Below are 19,148 nucleotides of genomic sequence, written 5' to 3' on the forward strand. Positions count from 1 at the left end.
AGATGAAATGTGGGAGGGCTTTTGGGGGGGGAGGGGAGAACTGAGCAGCTGAGGAAGATCAGTTTAGTTATGTTACATGAGCACAAAAAAACATTTTTCTGCTTCTGAGAAATTACTCAGATGCCGAACTCATAACTCAAAAGACAGGGAAGCAAGATGGGGAACAACTTGGCATGTGGCCTGTCATAAACAGATAGTTAAGGGTTAATGCCTCTTTTACCTGTAAAGGGTTAAGAAGCTCAGTAAACCTGGCTGACACCTGACCAAAGGACCAATAAGGGGACAAGATACTTTCAAATCTTGGTGGGAGGAAGTCTTTTGTTTGTGCTCTTTGTTTTGGGGGTTGTTCGCTCTTGGGACTAACAGGGACCAGACATCAATCCAGGCTCTCCAAATCTTTCTGAACCAGTCTCTCATGTTTCAAACTTGTAAGTAACAGACAGGCAAGGCGTGTTAGTTTTATTTTTGTTTTCTCAACTTGTAAATGTTCCTTTTTGCTGAGAGGATTTTACCTCTGTTTGCTGTAACTTTAAACCTAAGGCTAGAGGGGGTTCCTCTGGGCTATATGAATCTGATTACCCTGTAAAGTATTTTCCATCCTGATTTTACAGAGATGATTTTTACCTTTCTTTTCTTTAATTAAAAGCCTTTTTTCTTAATACCTGACTGATTTTTCCTTGTTTTAAGATCCAAGGGATTGGATCTGGACTCACCAGGGAATTGGTGAAGGAGTCTCTCAAGGCTACTCAGGGAGGGGAAGGTTTTGTGGGGAAAGGGAGTGATCCAGACACTGAAACTTCTGGATGGTGGCAGTGATACCAGATCTAAGCTAGTAATTAAGCTTAGAAGTGTCCATGCAGGTCCCCACATCTGTACCCTAAAGTTCAGAGTGAGGAAGGAACCTTGACATGGCCAATCATTTCTTGACTTGTGCAACTGTATCTGAAAGTAGCTGTACTATTACTGCTGTTCCAAGATGCACTGCAGGTAAAACTAAGGGCATGTCTACACAAACACTTACTTCATGGCAAACCGGGATGTAAATCTTCAGTGCTCCAGTGTGCTATGCACTAATTGTCTGGGTAGGCCTTGCTCTAATGGGCACTAAAAATTTCCTAGGTCACATTGATATATTGCTCATTCAAACCATAGAACATCACTGTGCACTAGGAAACACAGAACACAGTAGCAGAGTCTACACAGACAGTTAGTGCACTAGAATACTATAAAATTACCATGTTTATGTACCCATGCCCTATCGAAGGTTCAGAATGAAAAGCCATCTCAGCATTGTAAGCTCATTAGATCCTCTAGGGGCACCAGTAATTTCAACAACAATTAGCTTAATTTATTAAGACTACATATAACTGAAAAGTTCTGCATTTCCATATCTATGCATTGTAGGTCTGCTTTTTTCATATTAGATACAAAAAAGTCTGAAATAAAGTAGAGACCTGACTAGAAAGGTCTCTCACATAATTTACGCAAACCTGCATTTAGAAATAAAACCACACTACAACTTATTCATCTGTACCTGTGTTGAAGTCTAATTTTGTCATTTGAAGTGCGTAGGCTTCACAATCTTTCTTACTGAAACTGAATATAATTACAGGCTGGAAATTCCTTTCCATGATCATCTTCACTATCTTAAATACATTTGATGGTCCTGCAAAGACAACACATTAATTTAGAAGTTACATCAGCAGAAAAGTCTCTTAATCTAGACACATGCACTAACAGCACTCTTGTTTTCAGTTTTAAAATAACTTAATTCATCCTTGTATTATCTAAGAACTATTTTTAAATACAAGGTTTCAAACTCACCTTTTGTTCCTCCTTTCCTGCCCTTCTGGTCTCCTTTGGCTAAGTCACCTGCATCTCTAAGTACTTGCATCGCTGTGTTAAAGTTATCTTCTCTGAAATCACCCTAGAAATTAATGTGACTTTTGTAAGCAATTTCACTTCTCCAATTAAAACTTTATAATGGGTCAGAAATAAGACATTTTAAGTCAGATACAAAGCAAAAAAAAAAGAAATTATTTATAAAAAAATAAAGTATTACCATAAATTAGCCTGCTTCTCCTTTTATTGGGGGAATGTAGAAGCGTATCTGCATGCAAGAATATGAACTTATAGAGAAATTAACAAAGAAGGAGCATACTATGCTGCCTTTATTTGGCTCCATATTATGATACTAATATAACTGCTGGACCTTGAATTATGAATAGCCTGATTTGAGTCTAGTACTGCTCTCAGTGACAATAGCTGTTATGAGTAGCGTCCTACCAAATTCACGGCCGTGAAATCTGATCTCCCTCATTGAAATCTGGCTGTTGTAGAGAAGACCAGATTTCAGAGCTGAGTGGCCAGAGAGCAGCGGCTGCTGGCTGGGAACAGAAGCACAGAAGTGAAGGTGGCATGGTGCGGTATTGCTACACCCTTATTTCTGCGCTACTGCTGGAGCTAGCACTACCTTCAGAACTAGGAGCCCAGCCAGCAGCTGTCCTCCAGCCACACAGCTCTGAAGGCAGCAATGCAGAAGTAAGGGTGGCAATATTGCAACCCTCCTGCAACAGCCTTGAGACACACCCCCATAATCCCCTTTGGTTTGGTACCCCCACAATTACAACACTATGAAATTTATTATTTCAATAGCCGAAACTGTGAAATTTACAGTTTTTAAAATCCTATGATCGTGAAATTGACCAAAATGGATCATGAATTTGGTAGGGTCCTAGTTATGATGTGTATTTTAAGATTTTGTATTTCTGGATCACGAGTCGTTTCTTGTTGTTTTTTAAATGCAGAACAGAAACAGTGTTGACAGAATAAGGAACCACTGCAGAGATAATCAAGTCAGCATCTCATGAGGGGGAAAGTTGCTACTCAAACCCTTGAGCAACTCAATGTGGCACATCATACCCACCTGAATTTTGGGACATTAAATAAAATAATTGCTGTGTTCCATACCACTGTAATGTTTAACAGCAATCATAGCATCATGGTTAGAAGTTTGTTTTTCTTAAATGAAGAAAGAGAGAGAGAGAGAGAGAGAGAGAGAGAGAGAGAGAGCGGGGTTATCCCACATAGTGCTACTTTGTCTGTCAAGCAGTGTAGGGATAGGTTGAATTAGTGGTCAAAATTTTTGCCACAAATTTTAAAAACGACAGTCTCATAATTATTGAAAGCACAGACAATCTTTCAAACAAACTAAATATGTCTTACATTTTCATCAACCACAAGGTGGAGTCCATCCCCCCCTGCTGGGAAGATATAGTGTTGCAGAGGAGTAGGTCGATAATCTGTGTAAATCACATGGCAAGGCTGGGGGGGAGAAACAAAACAATTTACTTATTGCTACTATAAATATGGTATTTATTCAAACAAGTATACCCCGTTGACCACAGTCTGGAGACAGCACTTTCCAGAGAAAAATAAAAAATATTTTAAATCTCAAGACAATAAAAGATTGTGATCAGTCACACTTCTCTTATTAGATCACAATCAGGAATGCAAAACCATGTTTGCTTTAGACACTCATACATTACTGTCTGCACTGAGAGTTATTCTGTGGCAGGCTAGGATGTGACTGTACAGTGCACAAGCTTGTGTGCAGACACTGCTACAGTGCAGTCAAAGTCCCAGAGTAAACTTAGTGTACTATGCTTTCAAGCAACGTTATTCTAACGGCCAATCTACACTGGCAACCCTAAAGCATTGTCATGGCAGTGCTCTAACGTGGCTTGTGTGGTCGTGGCAGAGTGCTGGGAGAGAGCTCTTCCCAGTGCTCTAAGAAAACCACCTCCATGAGGCGCATAGCTCCCAGCACTGGTGCACTGTCTACACTGGCGCTTTATAGCACTGAAACTTGCTGTGCTCAGGGGATTGTTTTTTCACATCCCTAAGCGAGAAAGTTGTAGCGCTGTAAATTGCCAGTGTAGACGAGCCCAGAGTGAGTCTGTCTCATTCATTTGCATGCAGGCACGCACCCACCCCCACTCTCTTAACACCTCTCCATGGACACATGCACACCTAGCCTGCCCCCTGCAGTGATCTGCTCTCTGTTGCTGGCTGCTCAAAGCAGACGTGCCTGTGCTGCCCAGGAAGGGGCATGTGTTCCCCACAGATTTCTTCGCTCTCCCATTTTTCTGCAGGGCACAGAATTCCCCCAGGATTAAGATTCAAACCCTGGCTTGCCATACAGTAACTTGCCATGTAGACAAGACCTGATAGGCCTAAAACATATTATCCAAAAGAAGATTTATATAGTACTAACAGTGTCTCTTGGAGAAGGAAAAAAAAAATACAAATACTTTTCAGGAACAAGCTCAGTGTAAAAGCCTCAATTATTGGAGGGATACAGCAGTAAATAAGTCTCTCTCCAATTTTAACGGTTACAAAGAAAGCCTATGACTTAAATGCTGAGACCTACCAGAATATAAAAATCAAAACAATAAAACAAAGATTAAAAATTCCTAATTTCATTTCCACTTACTGTTACACATTGCAAAGAAGTTTGTATTGTACCCCCTTCCCAAAAAACACACAAAATATTCCCTTTATATAAGATTAAAATGCCACTGTGAACTTAATTTTATTTTATACCAATTTCCTTTCCTAGGTTACTATAATTGGATTATTTAAACTGAGCGTTTTGATATCCAACTCATGTTTCATGCTTTTTACATTTTTGTCCTTTAGACAAATGATAAAAAAAATGTAATTTTCTATTCTCTCATACACACTCCCACACACAATCTTTTTGTTCATGTTCTCTGTGCTGCATTGTTTGGGATGCAAACACTACAGGGAAATGTTTAAAACAACTCCTGCCATTAGGATTTTAAATATATAAAAACATTTATATTGTTTTACAAAACAGTATATTTGTTTTTACATAGTCAAAATTTTGTGCCAATTTTGAGTTGACATCTCTTTAATTTAAACTGTAAAAGCAACACAACCTATCTAGGAATACAGTTCCCATACACTTATCAGATCTTCCACTTTTTAAGATGGAGATCTTGTGGATAAGACCCCATCCAACAATCACTTCAGACCTGTTTATGAAGATGGCAAATCCATTCAGCAAACTGGCGGGCATTCGGAATAGTGGCAGAAAGAAACACATAGTGAACATTGTCAGGTAGCAAAATAATGGTCTCCTCCCAAACCACACCACGTTCTGAAAACAGAAGATGCACATGACAAATTACAGGAAGGCCGCACAACCGCACTTCCCACCTACTGAGTTCCAGGAGCAAGCACTCTGGTCACTGCAGCTCTAATGAATTATTCCAGAGCAGACCTCACTAAGAAGAGCTGTGCCTAATTGATGGGCTGAGGAGCACTAAGAGGCTAATTAGGCCATTAGGCAGATGATACAAAAGGCACAGCAAAGACGCAGGCTGAGGGGAAGCAGACAGACACATACTGAGGCTATGTCTATACTACCGCGGTAAATCGACCTATGCTACGCAACTACAGCTATGCGAATTACGTAGCTGGAGTCGACGTACCTTAGGCCAAGTTACCGCAAGGTCTACACCGCAGAGGGTCGATGGGAGAAAATCTCCTGTTGACTTACCTTGCTCTTCTCGTTGGGCGACGGGGGTCAACTGGAGAGCGATCTGCAGTCGATTTGGCAGATCTTTACTAGACCCGCTAAATAGACCATTGGTGGATCAATCTCAAAGCCTTGATCCTGGCTGGAGTGTAGACCTTCCCTCACTCTGCTCTTCATTGATGACTCCCCAGGACTGTAGGTGTTAGGCCGTCCAGCATACAAGATGGTTGCAACCAACATTGTAAATAAACCATATAGGGTGTTTTACCAACAAAAAGGTCTGTGAGCTGTTTGTGGATTTGAGCAGAGGCAGGAGCGAGCAGGCCATGCCACAGACAGGAAAAAGAATATACCATTTATTTCATAGCAAAACTGTAAATACACCATACCTGCGTCTCTCATATAATGGATTTCATCAAATACAACCCAGGCAACTTCTCGCATAACTTCAGAACCTCTGTAGAGCATACTTCTCAAAATCTGAAGAAAATAAAAGGGTGCAAATGATGCATCTAGCACTTAAGTAACAATTATTATTACTGAATGTACTCTGTTTTCAAGGATCTCCTTAAGAAAGTTTCACAGAGACGTTTGGCTCAAATGCATATGGTAATATGAAACCTTAATTTGCAATTAAAAAAAAACTACACATTTAGAATTAGACTATTAAGAAGAATATCAAATCTGTAGCAAGCTTCTCCTAGAAATAATTATAAGATACTCTGCACAATAAACTCTAATCATGATACTCAACAACATGATTTGAACCTGTTCCTCCTGAGATATAATGAAGGAACAAGGGGCTGAATTTATTGCCATAACTCTGATTATCCATTTGATAGTATGTTATCACTAAATTTCAGGACCAGTTCAGCTTAATGTTCTTTTAAACCTTCATTTACCCAAAAGATGCCACACAGGTAATTATTAAGGGGGTAACCCTTTAAAGCCTAAGAGTTCTTCCCACTCAAGTTTTTCTCCTAAAAACTATTTACTTCTTTAAAAGCAGCAAAGAATCCTGTGGCACCTTATAGACTAACAGACGTTTTGGAGCATGAGCTTTCGTGGGTGAATACCCACTTCCTCAGATGCATGTAATGGAAATATCCAGGGGCAGGTATATATATGTGTGCTAGCAAGCAAGCTAGAGATAACGAGGTCAGTTCAATCAGGGAGGATGAGGCCCTGTTCTAGCAGTTGAGGTGTGAAAACCAAGAGAGGAGAAACTGGTTCTGTAATTGGCAAGCCATTCACAGTCTTTGTTCAATCCTGAGCTGATGGTGTCAAATTTGCAGATGAACTGAAGCTCAGCAGTTTCTCTTTGAAGTCTGGTCCTGAAGTTTTTTTGCTGCAGGATGGCCACCTTAAGGTCTGCTATAGTGTGGCCAGGGAGGTTGAAGTGCTCTCCTACAGGTTTTTGTATATTGCCATTCCTAATGTCTGATTTGTGTCCATTTATCCTTTTCCGTAGAGACTGTCCAGTTTGGCCGATGTACATAGCAGAGGGGCATTGCTGGCATATGATGGCGTATATTACATTGGTGGATGTGCAGGTGAATGAACCAGTGATGGTGTGGCTGATCTGGTTAGGTCCTGTGATGGTGTCGCTGGTGTAGATATGTGGGCAGAGTTGGCATCGAGGTTTGTTGCATGGATTGGTTCCTGAGCTAGAGTTATTATGGTGTGGTGTGCAGTTACTGGTGAGAATATGTTTCAGGTTGGCAGGTTGTCTGTGGGCAAGGATTGGCCTGCCACCCAAGGCCTGTGAAAGTGTGGGATCATTGTCCAGGATGGGTTGTAGATCCTTGATGATGCGTTGGAGGGGTTTTAGCTGGGGGCTGTATGTGATGGCCAGTGGAGTCCTGTTGGTTTCTCTCTTGGGTTTGTCTTGCAGTAGGAGGCTTCTGGGTACACGTCTGGCTCTGTTGATCTGTTTCCTTATTTCCTCATGCGGGTATTGTAGTTTTGAGAATGCTTGGTGGAGATTTTGTAGGTGTTGGTCTCTGTCTGAGGGGTTAGAGCAGATGCGGTTGTACCTCAGTGCTTGGCTGTAGACAATGGATCGTGTGATGTGCCCAGGATGGAAGCTGGAGGCATGAAGGTAGGCATAGCGGTCGGTGGGTTTTCGATATAGGGTGGTGTTAATGTGACCATCACTTATTTGCACCGTGGTGTCAAGAAAGTGGACCTCCCGTGTAGATTGGTCCAGGCTGAGGTTGATGGTGGGGTGGAAGCTGTTGAAATCATGGTGGAATTTTTCCAGAGTCTCCTTCCCATGGGTCCAGATGATGAAGATGTCAATCATCTGGACCCATGGGAAGGAGACTCTGGAAAAATTCCACCATGATTTCAACAGCTTCCACCCCACCATCAACCTCAGCCTGGACCAATCTACACGGGAGGTCCACTTTCTTGACACCACGGTGCAAATAAGTGATGGTCACATTAACACCACCCTATATCGAAAACCCACCGACCGCTATGCCTACCTTCATGCCTCCAGCTTCCATCCTGGGCACATCACACGATCCATTGTCTACAGCCAAGCACTGAGGTACAACCGCATCTGCTCTAACCCCTCAGACAGAGACCAACACCTACAAAATCTCCACCAAGCATTCTCAAAACTACAATACCCGCATGAGGAAATAAGGAAACAGATCAACAGAGCCAGACGTGTACCCAGAAGCCTCCTACTGCAAGACAAACCCAAGAGAGAAACCAACAGGACTCCACTGGCCATCACATACAGCCCCCAGCTAAAACCCCTCCAACGCATCATCAAGGATCTACAACCCATCCTGGACAATGATCCCACACTTTCACAGGCCTTGGGTGGCAGGCCAATCCTTGCCCACAGACAACCTGCCAACCTGAAACATATTCTCACCAGTAACTGCACACCACACCATAATAACTCTAGCTCAGGAACCAATCCATGCAACAAACCTCGATGCCAACTCTGCCCACATATCTACACCAGCGACACCATCACAGGACCTAACCAGATCAGCCACACCATCACTGGTTCATTCACCTGCACATCCACCAATGTAATATACGCCATCATATGCCAGCAATGCCCCTCTGCTATGTACATCGGCCAAACTGGACAGTCTCTACGGAAAAGGATAAATGGACACAAATCAGACATTAGGAATGGCAATATACAAAAACCTGTAGGAGAGCACTTCAACCTCCCTGGCCACACTATAGCAGACCTTAAGGTGGCCATCCTGCAGCAAAAAAACTTCAGGACCAGACTTCAAAGAGAAACTGCTGAGCTTCAGTTCATCTGCAAATTTGACACCATCAGCTCAGGATTGAACAAAGACTGTGAATGGCTTGCCAATTACAGAACCAGTTTCTCCTCTCTTGGTTTTCACACCTCAACTGCTAGAACAGGGCCTCATCCTCCCTGATTGAACTGACCTCGTTATCTCTAGCTTGCTTGCTAGCACACATATATATACCTGCCCCTGGATATTTCCATTACATGCATCTGAGGAAGTGGGTATTCACCCACGAAAGCTCATGCTCCAAAACGTCTGTTAGTCTATAAGGTGCCACAGGATTCTTTGCTGCTTTTACAGATCCAGACTAACACGGCTACCCTCTGATACTTCTTTAAAGTGACTTTTGCTTATTCCCACCTGTGGGAATCTATTGAGCAGTACAGCCACCCCCAGGAAGGTAGGCTGAGAAATTCTAACTAAACAAAGGTTGCAGAATTGGTTCCAGAATAAGTATCTGACCTAGATGCCAAGCTGAGAGAGCAATGCTAAGTAAATGTGTATAGCAAACTGCAGGTCTGTGTTCCACCAACTTCTAAGATGGAAACACGACAAAGACTTGCTATCAGTGCTGCCTTAACCACAGTGGGATGAGTCATAAGATCCTGAGGAACTGACTCCCAAGCTAATGTAATATGCCAAAGTATTCAATCTAATCTACTGATGCAGGGGATGAATGGAAGTAGCATTCCTTTTAAAAATTAATTCCCGAAAGCTATAAAAACAATCTTGCTAACTTTAAGTGCCTCAGCCCTACCCAAATAAAAACTTAAAGTCCTCAACATATAGAATATGGACTCCTAATTTTGCCCAGGTAATAAAAAATTTTTGGAAAGACCATCAAGAGAGCAATAATCTGAGTCAGGTGGAATTCAAGACACCATTTTTATATAAGCTTGGGCCACTTTATCTCTGTGATATATAGTAACAAGAAATCAGCTATTAGAGTATGCAACACTCATTCTTCTTGCAGATGTAACTGATTAAAAATACTGTCTCCAATAACAGGTGGACTCTCCAGAGGTCTCAAAAAGAAGTCTATCAACCCTGTCAGCACCAAGAAGTAATTGAAGTACCATTTTGCAATAGCTTTTCTGACTAGTGGGAAGATTCACATTTCTGGAGTCTTGTGACGACTGAAAACAATAGAACTTGTTTACTGACAGATATGGTGAGAGCGTACGCAATTGCACTTTCATAGAAAAACAAGAGAGGATGAAAGGCCACATATAATAAATAACCTAAAAGAAATTATATGGATGTAACATATGGATACAAAGTAGCTGTTCACAGAGAAAGCCATGTCAGGGCAGAGGGCATTTTGGACCATAATAAAATTAGTCAGCATCCTGGGAACAAACAGCGAGGACAACTGAGATGTTCAGATATTCCTGAAAGAGCTGGTCTGATGACACCACTAAGAGAAACAGAAGCTTCCCTGAAAGATCCACTCATTCATCAGCACAGTCTAGACCAGTGTTTCTCAACCTTTTTGTATGGGTGACCCTCTCTGGTCTTAAAAAAAAGTGTGATCCCCCTCTACTTGAAAAAAATTGCAACCCCTTACCCAGAGGGGAAGCATTTCACATTGCTGTTACCCAACAAAGTTTGAAGACAGACAGCTCCGTTTCTTGAGTCAGATCTACCATGGTCTAATTCAAGGACCATGCACATCATCTCAAACCTGAGTAAGCCAGGCACCAGCCCCACAAAGCCATTGCCTCCTGATAGAGTTGTTGGGAAATGAGCAACACCTAACTGCTGAGGATGACATGAAAGTTCTGCTGCCTACTGGTTCAAGCTTGAGATGTGAAACCCTTACACAATGAGCAATGATCTATTCTAGACTTCCCCAGGCAGAGGAAACAACAGACATGTGAATCCACTTCTGGAACTACAGGGAAGCATGAGACAAACTACAGAAGTAAATCCTTAGTGACTTGACTGGCCATGAGAAAAAGGTCAAAGGACCATACATTTAGAATAAAAACGTAATGTGCAATGGGGCACACTACCTAATATTTACTAACTAGCTAAACTACCAGAGAACAGTAAATATAGAAGCATTTTCATTCACCTGCAGCTAGCTGAGAAAAGGAAGAACCTGCAATGTTTGAGGCCACATCACCCTTTTACAATCTGGTTCCAAAAATTCAGTACTTAAAAAGGGAAAACATGCAGCCCTAACAGGAACTGCTTTCCAGAAGTTTCCTGAGGCACCACAGTGCCTGGGACTCATCTCAAAAATGTGAAAATACAAAGGTCATTTCAAAGTAGTTAATTCTCACCCCCGCCCCCAATCAGAGACGAAATTGAAGGCAGGGGAAGTTGTGAGGGCAGAGGGAACTTAAAATGTTGTGTTATTTTTAAACGTAATTCACCCAGTATAATCTTTGTTGGACATCTTTCTGTTTCAACCACTCTCAACAGCATGGGCCAAAAATACTCCAACAGAGACAAAAAGGAAAAGCAAAAGGACTAAGTATTACCTACTTAAACATACCTCTGTTGTCATTACAAGACAAGAAGCTGTAGGATTAATGGTGACATCCCCAGTCATCAAACCAACATCCTGAAATTCTTCATACATCTCACGATACTTCTGGTTACTTAGAGCTTTAATGGGACTGGTAAATATCACACGCTGTTTCTCCCTCAAAGCCAAGGCAATTGCATATCTACAATATAATATTAAATACATGTGAGACATTTACACCTTTCTACTCTTCCATGAAAAGTAAAAATCTAACATAGAAGACTGGTAACAAAACAGGAATCTTTTCACCTGTTTGTTACCAGCTTCAATTTAATCCACGCTGGTAGAACTTACATATCATTGCACAGAGACTCTAAAAGTTACACTTGGCAAATTAGATTTGTTAAATAGGTTAAATAGTGACTGTGATAGGTTATCCCCCACTCCGGGGTGCCACCTGATATACTGGGATACCACTGAGCCCACCTGTTCCACCAGTCTGGGCTCTCTTACACTGACCTGCTGAGCCAGGCCCTCAAGCCTCCTCTAGTACACACAGGTAGGGGGACACCCAGCTGCAGAAAGACACAGACACTGAGATCAGCTCTGCATGGGAAGACTCAGTTAGGGAATAGTCTAGCACTCAAGTGCACACCTCCTCTGGAATGTAAACCCAAAATTCTATTGTCTTGCACTGCACAGGGAACTAACTGTACAACGTAAGCTAACTGAAATTCACCTCCTCTCTCAGTGTGGAAGAAGATATGCATAGCTTTTTGCCCCTCCCCCCAGTTATGAATTTCACAAACTGGTTTTAGAGAAAACAAAGCCAAGTTTATTAACTACAAAGGTAGATTTTAAGTAATTATAATGGATAGAAAACAGATCAAAGCATATTACTGAACAAATAAAACAAACACCAAACTAAGCTTAATACACTAAAGAAACCGGTTACAAGCTGTGTTCCCTGTAAGCTGCGCACTTGGGCGGCCACCCAGGAAAGATTCAAATGCCACCCAGCTGATTAGTATATATCACACAGCAGCAGCATGTGCTCTGTCTTACAGCTGCTCCCAGGACCCTCCTGCTGGCTGTGCAGAGCGGAAGGGCGGGGGAAGAGGGAAGGGGAGGAGGGTGCAGATCTCAGGGTGTCCCCCTCCCCCCACCCTATGCCCCAGCTCCGCAGAGCAGGGAGAGCAGACACAGCCTGGCTCAGGACTGAGTCAGGACTTGGAGCTGCTGCAGTGAATTGAGAGTGCCTTCTTAAAGAGACAGTGCACAGTTTGAGATTTCCCCAGTAGCCAGTTCACAGTTTCTGTCTCTCTCTCTCTCACACATGCTCTCTGTCACACACACACACACACACACAGATGCTCTCTCTTTCGCACTCACCTCCCAACACATTTTTTAAATTTTAACACACCTGAAGTGGTCAAAATATTTGTACATCATTAAGTCACACTGTACCACTGGCAACAGACTACTTTAGAAAGTGTGACTGATGCTACAGAACCTTTAAAAGTTTTCCTCTTGAGTCTGACATATAGTTCAGCAGAATGAACAGGGGAAACACCACACTATTCACTCTTAAAAAAAATCTATCACAAAATTACTTACTCCGCACACACAGTTTTGCCAGCTGATGTATGAGCTGACACTAAAACAGACTGATTGTTATCCACACAAAGAATGGCTTCTCTTTGAAAAGCATCGAGAATGAATGGATATTCCTAAAAAGAAAAAAAATGTATTTAAAAGAAACATATTTTATAGCTTAAATTTTCAGCCTCGAGTGAAATTTTGTGACTAGTTACCATCTCATTCCACTTGAAAATAGTATTTTATAATAGTTTTTTTAATTTAGATTTTGAATTAACTCACTTTGAGAGTCTCAGCCAAATCTGTAACTGATCTAGGCCTTTATATGTTTAGATTTTGTATGGAATCTATTACAAAAATAAAATAAGAATAAACCCAGTTTATACAACTGGAGCCACTGAATGATGCTGCCAAATGGACAGTGGAAACCAAACCAGAGCAATCTCTCCATCTAGCTCTAACCAAAATTACATTAAAGACAAACATTCATCTACTCATTCAGTACAGAGACTGTTTTTTAAAGGTTTCCCTTTACATCACTGTTGCTGATAGGGCCCATTTATCCCCACCTATCTAATTATGGCTTACAGGTTATACAGCTGTATTTTTTTTTCTTTTAAATCTATAACACACCTTTGCAGCTTTTCCGGTTCTTGGCTTGAGGGCTATGAAGTCTTCATTTGCAGGAAGTGCAACCTGACAATACATATTTTAAACAAAAACAGAAAAAAACCATCAAGTTTTAGAATGCTTTGTGTTTATGGTGATTCTTAATTATAATGCAGCCACTCTGGTTCAAACTACTATTTAATCAGTACTATCAAGCTAAACAGAGCAGGTCAGGACTCAGGAGACAAACAAAATACAGGGAATTTACTTTTGACTTTTCAACTTTCGTAACACTGCTTCTTATGTTTTGTCAAATGCTCCCTTTTTTCTTCAAATCCATCTTTTCAAGCTATCACTAATAAATTCCATTCCCTCCTTTTCCTGGTGTATTATCTATTGTTTTGTCTTCTCTTAGATTGTTAGCAATTCAGGATAGGGAATATTGCAATATATGACTGTAAGCTACTGTTTTACTACTCCTAGGGAAATTCTGCATCAAAAATTAAAAATTCTGCACACATTTTAAAATTCTTCAAAATTATGCATATGAGTCAAAATAACACAATATAATCACAACAGTTTCAATTATTTTGGCAATGTATTTCAAAATGCCTGTCAGCAAGTATGTCTGTAACAATACAGACCACAAAAAAAAGATTCAGGAAACATTTTTTGATAGATTCCTTACTAGGCATATTAATACAGAACTTGGATGTATCTTTGACGACAGTTATCGTCTTTCTCAATGAAATTAAATATTTCATTTAAACAAAGTAATTATACAAAAGTACTGTAATGACCAGAGGCCACTAGCGTCTGTCACGTCTTGTCGAAGTTCAAGCTTCTGCGTGTATTGTAAGGTTTTTGGGTCACACCACTGTAGCGAGAGGGGGATTGGTGAGTTAGCAGTAGTTTAACTGCAGGATAGGAGGTAGCATGGGGAAGGGAGACTCCAGGTAGCGTTTATATGTCGGGGTAAGTGCATACATGCACATTTGTGCGGGTTGGGTTGTGTGCCTGGTTCGCCAGCCAACAGCCCTTTGTCTCCGGAAGTAGTAAGTGTGCCCCTGTGTCAGGCACGGGAAGGAATGTTGGGGAGGCAGGGGGCAGCGATAGCTGGGAGGGTTCAGGCTGATAGAGACTAAGAGAGGAAGGGCGGCGCCACTAGAATCAGATGTGCACAGAGTGGTGCTCAGGATGCACAGTGTGAGTGAGACTGCTGCACCCATCAAGAGGGCCTACGGTTCCAGCCTGCGTGAAAGCAGAGTTATAGGGCTAGAGCAGGGGTCGGCAACCTTTGAGAAGTGGTGTGCTAAGTCTTCATTTATTTGCTGTAATTTAAGGTTCTGAGTGCCAATATACATTTTACATTTACAGGCACCAGCAGACAGAAGCCCAGACTGGGGTTCCATCCGCCAGCCCCTGCCAGCCGGAGTCCCAGCCGCCAGCTCTGCTCAGCCTGCTGCTGGCCCGGTGTTAAATCTATCCCGGCAGGCAGCTAGCTGAGGTGTCCCTTGTACGAAGGCTGTTCACATTGTGCAAAAGAATGAATCTCTCTCCACACTTTGGTAACTTCATCCAGACCCAGCTGGTTGCTTTGGGAAGTACTTTGTCCTGACATTTTATCGACTGCTTCATAAACATGTGATGACCAACTTAACTTAATAGTACACTATGAGGTTTTTACATCAAGCCTTGCTGCTAACACAGCAGGCGTGCTGATGTGCATGCAATGACATTAGGGGTGTATACATAACTAATATTTTGCATTTGAAACATGCAAAACTGGAAAAAGGAAGCATTTTAGTCGAAATCACAAATTGTGTGTGAAAAAATAAAATTCTATGGGGAACATTATTCTGCACAAATTCCGAATTGTGTAGTAGTGCAGAATTCTGGGAGTAGTTTACATTCGCAGCACTACATAGTAGTCATATTTACAAACACACAGCTATTTTCATAACTCCAGAGAGGGTTTTAAACATGATGTCTTAGCTAAATACCAGATCAGGTAAATCTATTCCATCCACTTTACACCCCTTTTAATTAGAACTAGATTATTAAAGGGACATTAATGTAAAGAACAATTATATATTTTTTAAAAGTCACCAGCAGCACCAATAATCTTTATTAATAAAGATTTTTTGTAAATCTAACTTTGTCCAGCATTAATGACACTCAAGCTAAACAAACAGTGAAAACAGATTAGTTTTTTCCACTTGCTGCCTATCATGCACTACCATAACACTGTTTTCTACAAAAGCCATATTTAGGTGTACAATGATTTGACGAGCTATTTTCATTTCCTGTACTATTCTGTAGTATCATCATGCACTGTTGAAGAGCTGCACTGCATTTCATTGCTAGGTTCAATGATCATTACAGCATCTATAATCTGTTAGGCACTTTCCAGACCAGAAATGAATGGTAGCCATATAGATATATACATTGGACTGTATAGATTTAAGACTTTCTATGGTCAGCTGCTTTCTTACAAGTTTAACAGCAGAAGTGGGTTGAGTAAGCTCTACATCACTGAAATGGATGTTGAGAAGCTTAATTGGTGATATCAGAATGCAAGTCTGAAAGATATAGCTAATTCAGAATGTAAGCCCTTCAGAAGGGCATTTTTTCTATCTTTTACAGAGAACCAAAAATATTATGAGTATTCAGTAAGTGTTAACATAAAATGCTTTGAGATTTACAGATGAAAGGCAGTGTAGAAATGCAGCGAATACAAAAAAAAACCAACAGAAAATTAAGATAGTAATGATTATAGTAAAAAGATTAAAGAGCTTCACTGGAAAGTTGTAACTCAAAAAGGAAAAAGACAAGACATTCATATGAAACAGAATTCTGCACACCATAAAATAAATGCTCTTACAGTGCTCACCTCATGTGTACAACCTTCAACAGTCTCCACAGCTTGCACCTTTACTTTCGGCATCAGGTCTGCCAGACTAAATAAAGAAATGTTAATTAATACTATCAAACTATACTGAGGTCGTATTTCTACATCTCATTCCTACATCAATGAGTTAAACTGTTTAAAAGATTACATTATGATAGAGGGAACTAGTACCAAAACTATTACAGGGTATCAAAATTGCTAATAAATATACGTTAACCACCATTTTTGGATTTGCAAGACAATTTTTAAAATGAATTATATAAATCTTAAAAATTGCCTTATTCTATCAACACCACCTTCACAGCAGTCAGCATATGCTGAAAGCCTCTTAGGCCATGTCTACATCTAAAATTTTGCAGCGCTGGTTGTTACAGCTGTATTAGTACATCTGTATAGGGCCAGCGCTGCAGAGTGGCCACACTTACAGCAACCAGCGCTGCAAGTGGTGTTAGATGTGGCCACACTGCAGCGCTGTTGGGCGGCTTCAAGGGGGGTTCGGGGAACGCGAGAGCAAACCGGGAAAGGAGACCAGCTTCGCCGCGGTTTGCTCTCGCGTTCCCCGAACCACCCTGCAAACCGCAGGGAAGGAGACCTGCTTGCTCGGGAGTTCGGGGAACGCGAGAGCAAACCGGGAAAGGAGACCAGCTTCGCCGCGGTTTGCTCTCGCGTTCCCCGAACCACCCTGCAAACCGCAGGGAAGGAGACCTGCTTGCTCGGGGGTTCGGGGAACGAGAGAGCAAACCGGGAAAGGAGACCAGCTTCGCCGCGGTTTGCTCTCGCGTTCCTCGAACCACCCTGCAAACCGCAGGGAAGGAGACCTGCTTGCTCGGGGGTTCGGGGAACGAGAGAGCAAACCGGGAAAGGAGACCAGCTTCGCCGCGGTTTGCTCTCGCGTTCCCCGAACCACCCTGCAAACCGCAGGGAAGGAGACCTGCTTGCTCGGGGGTTCGGGGAACGAGAGAGCAAACCGGGAAAGGAGACCAGCTTCGCCGTGGTTTGCTCTCGCGTTCCCCGAACCACCCTGCAAACCGCAGGGAAGGAGATCTGCTTGCTCGGGGGTTCGGGGAACGAGAGAGCAAACCGGGAAAGGAGACCAGCTTCGCTGCGGTTTGCTCTCGCGTTCCCCGAACCACCCTGCAAACCGCAGGGAAGGAGACCTGCTTGCTCGGGGGTTCGGGGAACGAGAGAGCAAACCGGGAAAGGAGACCAGCTTGATTACCAGAGGCTTCCTCAGGTATGCTGGGATACCTGCTTATTCCACGGAGGTCAAGAAAAGCGCTGTTAAGTGTCTATACTTGATTACCAGCGCTGGATCACCAGCGCTGGATCCTCTACACCCGAGACAAAACGGGAGTACGGCCAGCGCTGCAAACAGGGAGTTGCAGCGCTGGTGGTGCCCTGCAGATGTGTACACCTCCTAAGTTGCAGCGCTGTAACTCCCTCACCAGCGCTGCAACTTTCTGATGTAGACAAGCCCTTAATTCCAACTGTCTTCAAAACTGATCAAACCAAAGTATAGGCATGGTGCGTATACTATTGTTTTCAGATCCCCCTCACAAGACTTCCCCCTCTTGATTTCTGAAAGTGCCTGTACCTCAGAAATTAGACTGCCTCTCAGGTAGCAGCCTGAACTGAAGCTGGCAAGCTCCTCTGCTATGGAACCAGTCCCACTTATGACAACAAGGAGGGAACACCTCAACAATGTGACAGGTCAAGTAGCCTAACAGAAAAGGCACAAGACTAAGAACAGAGAACTCCTATATTCTCCCAGCTCCAACATGGACTTTTTGCCCTTGGTCAAATCACAGGCTTTCTGCCTTAGTTTCCCATCTGTAAAATGCAGGACTCATTATCTCCCTGTGATACTGCAGCATTTAATTAATTTTTGCGAAGAATAAAAGTTAAAAAATTCCCCAAAATGCATGCAAAACCCTCCATTGACTTAGTCTACTGGAAAAAAATTAAAATGTACATAGACCATAGCACAAGTGGCTAGGTGGTTCTTCCACTGAAGCAACAGGCTGCAGAGACCAGAAACCTCTCTCTAAGTTTCTGAGGCCAGCACTACACAAAGTGGTTTGATCACTGTGGGCAAGAATCCATCACACTTGGAACTTCTAATCTTTTCAGAATGTTTTGACTAATTTTACCCCTAACAAGCACAAAGAAACTTCAGTCTTAAAAGACCTCTATCCACTTCTAGAGCCACAACAAGATCACAAGTCTTCAACACTTTTCATGACCATACCCCATTCACTATCTTGTCTCTATATACTCCCACAGCTCTTTCCACTGTTCATCATTCAAAGACAATGGTTTGTTTCAGTGAGCTGACTAGCAGCTGCCTCCTTGTGCACCTCTCATTTTCCCATTCCTTTCTATAAAACACAAGCCACAAGTTCATCACTTTTAAGGTGGCTTCAGCCAATAACCCACTGACCAATTCCAATGGCAACACTTATTAGTAGCCATTCACACCACACCAGCCCTTTTTGTTTGTTGTAGTCACCACTTTTACATCTCTTTATTTTAAAATCTCCAATGTTGTAACTACTCTTTCCTGTATGACTACATATCGCTTTAATAACATCCCCAAGCTTTCTCATTCATTTAAATAATCCTGAACTTGTGATATAATTCAGACCACCGTAACAGTAAACATTCTGCCTATACCAGATAACAAACTAAGTCTTA

The 19,148-nt window shown here is 42.1% G+C and overlaps 1 protein-coding gene across 1 annotated transcript in view; it reads right to left on the bottom strand.

Moving 5' to 3' along the window:
- MTREX (Mtr4 exosome RNA helicase) overlaps positions 1–19,148 on the bottom strand; it is a 99,557-nt gene that overhangs the window by 79,343 nt on the left and 1,066 nt on the right. The window contains exons 3-11 of the mRNA XM_030567543.1: positions 16,437–16,503; positions 13,568–13,630; positions 12,953–13,065; positions 11,363–11,537; positions 5,956–6,046; positions 5,061–5,185; positions 3,226–3,324; positions 1,825–1,927; positions 1,535–1,666 (exon numbers count right to left, since the gene is read on the bottom strand). Coding sequence (XP_030423403.1) covers positions 1,535–1,666; positions 1,825–1,927; positions 3,226–3,324; positions 5,061–5,185; positions 5,956–6,046; positions 11,363–11,537; positions 12,953–13,065; positions 13,568–13,630; positions 16,437–16,503 — 968 coding nt within the window. The remainder of the gene's footprint in view (positions 1–1,534; positions 1,667–1,824; positions 1,928–3,225; positions 3,325–5,060; positions 5,186–5,955; positions 6,047–11,362; positions 11,538–12,952; positions 13,066–13,567; positions 13,631–16,436; positions 16,504–19,148) is intronic.

Source organism: Gopherus evgoodei, chromosome 6, assembly GCF_007399415.2.
Source record: "Gopherus evgoodei ecotype Sinaloan lineage chromosome 6, rGopEvg1_v1.p, whole genome shotgun sequence".
In the NCBI taxonomy this organism is placed as follows: Eukaryota; Metazoa; Chordata; order Testudines; family Testudinidae; genus Gopherus; species Gopherus evgoodei.